Source organism: Anarrhichthys ocellatus, unplaced genomic scaffold (genome assembly GCF_004355925.1).
Source record: "Anarrhichthys ocellatus isolate YVR2014 unplaced genomic scaffold, GSC_Weel_1.0 scaffold40, whole genome shotgun sequence".
Lineage (NCBI taxonomy): Eukaryota > Metazoa > Chordata > Actinopteri > Perciformes > Anarhichadidae > Anarrhichthys > Anarrhichthys ocellatus.
The window spans coordinates 1951981-1958839 of record NW_022280070.1 but is presented as its reverse complement, the minus strand read 5'-3'; the positions used below and the strand labels follow the sequence as shown (position 1 = coordinate 1958839).

Below are 6859 nucleotides of genomic sequence, written 5' to 3'. Positions count from 1 at the left end.
CTCTACATAGATGATTAGTGACACAAAGAGTCTGTGAAAGAGACAAGGGTTTCACAAGGGTTTGAATTATGGGGCGATGAAGTTGTTAAGGCACTTGTATAGGGCAGTTATACTGACTACATTCATGAGAAACAAGACTGTTGTTTTAAATTAATTTATTTCCATTGCACACACACACACATTCTGTTCCAAAAGATCTTCAATTATTTACAAAACCTTTACACACTTCTGAAATAGTGCACTGTCTGAGACACACGAGGATAAATATATATAGGAGTTTGTAAAAGAAATGTAAACAAGTGATAATTGGCACATCCAGGAGACAGGCTTTATCACCAGCTGTGCACGTTTCCCGTTTGTCAAACAGACGATTAAAACAGGCACATTTTGCAAGTGCAGCTTTAACAAATACAAAATACTCAGCTTTAGACGGCTATGTAAATCCCTTTAAAAATACACAGACCCAGGGATCCAGCCCTTTTAGTCATACAAGATTTATTTTTCTAAAAAAATAATTATAAACATAAAAAAAATATCTAGTAGCCCCTGAAAGCCCACATTCAATTTACCTTTGATTTAAGAGTAAAACTGGTAGTAAACTTTAAATACACTTAAGTGCAATTAGCAATACAAGAAGCTTCATTTAAAAGAGGACAGAATGATTTACTAAAAGCATAAAAAAAGTAAAATGTAGTTTGTAGAACAGTGTGATAATTATACTGAGCAACAGTGACATCTACTGGTTATGATCAGCATCATTTAGCTCTTTCCAAAGAATACACATGATGCGCCCAACGTCACTTGCTCATACAAATGAATCTCTTTGGTGGCTGTTTCAAAGTTGAGTAATGTCCTTTGTGATTTGTCATTAATCCAAGCAAGAACAATGTATAATAACCCTGCTCAGGAAATGTGCCTGAAGACCCAGAGTTTTAAATCAGTGGCTTCTTTTTGAACCCATTTTCCTCATTTCCACATGGATTCAGATCAGTCTTTCTTGCCGTCTCCTGGTAAGAAGTAGGGGTTCTCGTGGCCTTGAACCAGATAGGAGTAACGGGATGGGCTTTTACCTTTGAAGGTGTTCATTCCTTCCGGGTTGAGATCGTATGATCCCGACTGAAATGTCAGTGGAAACAGTCAACATATTAGTATTTGTCAGAGACTTTGTCAGATGTAGAGACTTCAACCATTTATATAAAAACACTCACAAAAGCCAAGCAAGTAACCGCAGTCACCAATTTCCAGTGAAAACGCCTACTCCCAAACTAGCATCAGCTGAGCTTCTTTGAACAGTCACTCTCTACATTTACATGTAGATGAAAGCACACGGCTTTCCACAGCAAAAGCTTTAAGATTCTTCATCAAGCTCCCCATCACCTGGAAATCCTGCCACCTGAATTCTCACTGTGGCCTTTCTAAGTCATCATCAAGGAGCATCAAGGCAAATCGTAAAACTAAAAGCAAAGCCATGCCTTACCTTTTTCCATCCTGTGTGTTTCGGCTGAAACCCCTAAAGCAACACACTGGGAGTCAGGCAAAGCAGGGAGCATGGGAGGGAGCTACGTGCTAGTACTATATATATATATATATATACTGTATATATATATACACATTGGATTAAATGTACTGGTGTGCATAGGATTGAAATGTAGTCATTGTAATGATGTTAAAATAACAGTTATATAGCGTATAGATGTTTAAAAGTTAAACCCAGCTGCATTCTTCAACTGCAAATGATCAAATCTATGCATACTGGCTGGGTTTAAGTTAATAATTAGGATGCAAGACGGAGGGGCAACTAAGAACAAACTAAAGGCTGATTTAGCGGATGATCGACACTATGCGAGGCTGTGAGTCTGGGGATTGGTGGTAAGTAATTCAGACGACGGAGACGACAGAGGACTGTGTGATAACTCACCAATCCGTTGGTTTGAGGCTTTTTGTCCACCAGTACACGAGCGCTGCCCCCTTCTGACATCTCTATGGGAGGAGCTGCATCCCATTTAGTGGTGGCGCGGGGGATGGGGGTGATGCCGGTGGGCCAGGGCTGGTTTAAGTCACCTGATGAGTATGGACTGCTGCTGTAGTCTGACTCGCTCTTTGTGCGTCCCCTCCTGATGTACAGACAGGGAATGTAAAATGTTCATGCTTTTCTTTCAAATCAAACAATGAACTGATCCTTCTAACAAGTATTTTCTATGTATCTAAAGCCTTATTCAACTTATTCCTTTGCGTCATAGAGCTCCAATGTTGTCCAAAAACTATTAAAAACAAGTAAATGAGGTACACCTTTGCACTGGGTTTTTTATTACCATATCCATATATTTGTTAAATATTTTCAGGGCAAATGTGGGTCAAAGTGTGAGCATAGCAGTTTTTTATATCCTCACCAGCAGTAGTATATGAGCAAAGCCAGGACAACGATGAGAAGAACTCCTCCCAGCACACAGGAGATGACCACCATTGCCAGCAGCGACGCTGTAAACACATATTTAGATTTTAATGGGTCAGTCTGTACCTGTTACTACTGCTGCTGCATTTCTCAACAGTGTTGTTACTCACAGTCATTGCAGTTGAAGCCAGTATATCCAAATGCACATCTGAAAGACAAAATAAAACGGTGAATCACAAAATTTGAATTCAAGAGCTGTCCTGCTGCATATTAATGGAGTTTAACATTGAATCCAAATGAAGGAGCCAACTTCACATCAACATGTACCACATACACAGACATATACAGCCACCTGCACATGCAAAATTTACCCTGTAAACAAAATGAAAAGTGTGTGTACTCACAGTTGGCACACGTTTCTCACTGCCCTCCGTCCACTTGGACACGCTACAATGAAAACACAATAATTTAAAGACACACACACACACACACACAATGTTTTACACAAAGAGATAAAAAACATAAGCTACAGTTTCAGACTAAGTCACAGTAGAGGGAGACTGACAGTACGCCTGGTTGCACATGCAATGAAAGTATGAGCACAATGGGAGCCTCTAAATATAGAGACTGCATGATGACCATTAAAAAAACAAGCTTATAATGGTACATTATGTATTTCCTGGGAAAGGAACTGCATGCAGCATTTGCTTTATTTGTGTCTTCCTATAGCTGATCTCCTTGGTCACAACCCTCCACAGAGAGAGAAAAAGCTGTAATTCTTCCACGTGTTTCCTGGGAAACAACCCCTGTTTAAAAGAAATAAATTAGAGAGATAAATGAAGTATGGGTCAAGGGTTGGCATCAAAGAAAAGGCTCCAGCTCTTGACCTTGTCTCCGAGTCTCGCTCCCTGTTGTTTCTCCCCCTCATTCTCACACACAAGTATTTCACTGAGGATAAGAAGGTTCTGTACCAGTTCTCTTAACTGTAGATCAGCTGGGAAAACTTCTCTTGGGCTTGTCTCAGACGCTGTGGGTCGTCAGTTCTTATAGTGTATATGAAGCTTTAATAATCTATCGTGCCAGGCTAGCAGAACATTGTAAAGATTTCACATTTCTTCAACATAAAAGACAATACTAGAGCATGTTCCAGTGTGCTTATCCAAACCTGATACTAGTCTTGATAAAAGAGATGAATAAAGAACATTAAATAGTAGTGTTTACCTCTGCAGCTGGTGTTTGAGTACAGGCTGGAGATGTAGCCCGCTTGACAGGAACAAAGAGCCCGGCCGTTTGAATTTCTGCACATTGTAGTGGAGACATCACAGGGTAATGGCTCCTGGTCACACAGGTTGGTACCTAAAACAGAAAACATGTAAAATAGGTGTATAAGAAAAAAACTTCTTCATGAAATAAGAACCTGCATATCAGGTTCTCATCCAAAATCAATCAGTGTACCTTTACTTACCTGTAAATGTAGCATTAGCCAACAATGCATTTGCTGGGTTGGCTATAGCTACAGTAATGGCCTGATCCACAGAGTCTTGCGTGGCGGTGGTTTTGTCAAATATGTTATTTACAGTGGCCTGCACACTTCCTGGTCTGGGGAATTGAAGAGAAGCACCAAAAAAGGTTAAAAAATAATTCTGTCACTTATGGCATAATATCTTTCTGCATTATGAGCAAGACGAAATACTCACTTAAGTTGCACAACATCAGATTGTTTATACCCTGGCTGATTTTTGAGGGCATCTCTGAGCTGTGAAACGGTATAAGCACGTGGTTTAGTACTGAGAGAGAGCATTTACTATAGAAATTAAAAATGCTTCGTGAGCCCACAACCTACCACTGCTGAGATCTGAGCCGCCGTCTTCTGGAATATTCTCGAGGACCTGTTGCTCATCTCATTTTCAAATGTCAAGGAGATGAGATGAAGTTGGCCGGAGAACATTTGGGCTGAATGAAGGAGAGACAGGAGAGAATTAGGTGAAAGCCTTCCCTCTACCACCCTGTTATGTTTTCTGTTATGATGATTTGTCATCTGACCAGACTTGAAATGTTGTTTATGTTCTTACCAGGTGCACAGCGGCCATCCACCAGGAAGCTACCAGAGAGACACTGGCAGGTGCCATTAAGACACTCACTTTCAGGTGGGCACGGGACAGTAGGACACACTGATAAGAGTTGGAAGAAAAATGATGTGTTAAACAACTGGCCATCTAATTTTGTTTTTGTCACGTGAATTGAATTTGTCAAACCTACAATAACTGTTATTTTTGCCACTTGAGAGCAGCAAAAACAATTTGAAAACAAAATGTTGACATGTCATCACATTTCAGTTGATATGGCAAATGTGTGAGCAAACAGCTGCTTATTTACACGTGCAGCAATATCATCACTCACTTGGACCTCCACCTGACTAATGGAATTGTGTGAATCTGATCCACACTCCTTTCGGCTTTGTTTTAGTCTCTACCAAATCCAGGAGGAAATATCCGCTAAATGATCCACTATGTTCACCAGCTAGTTGCTAACTGTTTCTATCTGCCGTTTAGTGCTGAGCGGGTAGTGTTCAGTGGGTTCATCAGAGCTTTCATGCTGAAAACAGCTGCCTGCTTTGGCCGGAAACAGGGCCATGAAAGCAGTGAGTGAACCAAAACAGTCAAGTCGAGAGCCAAACAATGCAAATCACTTTAAAGCTCTGGAAAGCCGAGGGAGGGGAGCTGCAGATTTAGATAATACTTCTCTGTAGGTTCATCATTATGAGCGAACGTTTCACATTGTCACCTTTTTTACATTATCATTTGATTTTTGTTATTGTACAAATATTGACTATAGCCACTTAATTGCAATACAACAAATCTTCTCTTTTTTCTCTTTAAACCATTTCAGCACAAAAGACATCAAAGGAATTATCTCCTGCAGAGTGGGTCCTTGTGTATGCAAGGTTTAAGGGAATCTGTTTAATTTTTCTGATTGAGTTGATTGATGAAATAATGCACCATGTAACATGAACCTTTGGAGAAAAGTACAAACCTGGAGGGATGGGTGGGGCTGCTGTGGTGGTGTCTGTTGGTCGCTGGGTGGTGCTAGTGATGGTGGTACCAGTACTGATGGTGGAGTTGTTGGTGGTGACGTCTGTTGGTCGCTGGGTGGTGCCAGTGATGGTGGTACCAGTACTGATGGTGGTGGTGGAGGTTGGAGTGGTGGTGGAGTTGTTGGTGGTGATGTCTGTTGGTCGCTGGGTGGTGCCAGTGATTATGGTACCAGTACTGATGGTGGTGGTGGAGGTTGGAGTGGTGGTAGATGAGGCTGTTGTATTGCCACTAGCTGGTTCAGTTGAATGAGTCAAAGTGGTGTGGCCTGTCACTGTAACATTAAAAAAAAGATCAGTCCATGGACATTTAAAAAGAGAACTTCTTATAGAGCTAGTTAGCGACTGTTAGCACGCTAAACTAAGATGGTGAACATGGTAAACATTATAGATTCTTAGCATCATGCTATGTGCCTCAGTGCAGCCTCACAGTGCATGGCTGTAGACTCATTAAGAACATACAAAGTTGTTTAAACAAAAAAGTTCAAAGACTGTGTACCTCAAAAATCTGTATTCGGAGACCTGAAAAACCTTTTCGCTTTTGAGGTATTGTGACTTGGACTTACACCAAAATATTTCAAACAGCTCTGCATCTAGCATCCTACTTGTCAAATGGCCTGATGCAGCTTCAACTCACGGCCCTCGCTGAATTCCTACTCACCTGCATGTTATGTACATTATTTTTTGTAAGAACAAACATCAACACTCATTATGCTGTTAGTCCTACCTCCTGAGGTTGTTGTTGAGGGACTAAGGGTGGTGGTATTTCCAGTAGGGGGTGCGGTGCTACTGCCTGGGGAGGTATTTGTAGGGAGGGAGCTGGAGGTGGAGATGGAGGTAGGTGAAGAGGGTGGGGGTCCTGTGAGTGTTGTGTTTGTGGTGACAGTGGAGGATGAGGGTGTAGTAGTGGACATAGGAGTCTCAGGAGAGGTGTTAGTAGAGTTTGTTAGAGTAGTTGTAGTTAGTACAGCTGTAGAGTTTTCTGGAGTTACTGTACTTGTACTTGTGTTGTTGCTGGTTTGCGTGGTCTGTGTACTTGTGGTTGTGTCGTTGCCGGTGTGTGTGGTCGGTGTAGATGTGGTTGTGTCGCTGCTGGTGTGTGTGCTCGGTGTACTTGTGGTGTCGCTGCTGGTCTGTGTGCTCGGTGTAGTTGTGGTTGTGTCGCTGCTGGTCTGCATGGTCTGTGTACTTGTGGTTGTGTCGTTGCCGGTGTGTGTGGTCGGTGTACTTGTGGTTGTGTCGCTGCTGGTGTGTGTGCTCGGTGTACTTGTGGTGTCGCTGCTGGTCTGTGTGCTCGGTGTAGTTGTGGTTGTGTCGCTGCTGGTCTGTGTGCTCGGTGTACTTGTCGTGTCGCTGCTGGTGTGTGTGCTCGGTGT

At 42.1% G+C, this 6859-nt stretch overlaps 1 protein-coding gene across 1 annotated transcript in view; it reads right to left on the bottom strand.

The window, feature by feature from the left end:
- Positions 1 to 476: 476 nt before the first annotated feature.
- Positions 477 to 6859, bottom strand: part of LOC116394734 (uncharacterized protein PB18E9.04c) — a 15465-nt gene continuing 9082 nt past the window's right edge. The window contains exons 3-14 of the mRNA XM_031868019.1: positions 6211 to 6786; positions 5426 to 5758; positions 4465 to 4563; positions 4236 to 4345; positions 4090 to 4148; positions 3858 to 3991; positions 3614 to 3748; positions 2797 to 2839; positions 2563 to 2600; positions 2391 to 2478; positions 1919 to 2114; positions 477 to 1116 (exon numbers count right to left, since the gene is read on the bottom strand). Of these exons, the coding sequence (XP_031723879.1) occupies positions 988 to 1116; positions 1919 to 2114; positions 2391 to 2478; positions 2563 to 2600; positions 2797 to 2839; positions 3614 to 3748; positions 3858 to 3991; positions 4090 to 4148; positions 4236 to 4345; positions 4465 to 4563; positions 5426 to 5758; positions 6211 to 6786 (1940 nt within the window). The 3' untranslated portion in view covers positions 477 to 987. The remainder of the gene's footprint in view (positions 1117 to 1918; positions 2115 to 2390; positions 2479 to 2562; positions 2601 to 2796; positions 2840 to 3613; positions 3749 to 3857; positions 3992 to 4089; positions 4149 to 4235; positions 4346 to 4464; positions 4564 to 5425; positions 5759 to 6210; positions 6787 to 6859) is intronic.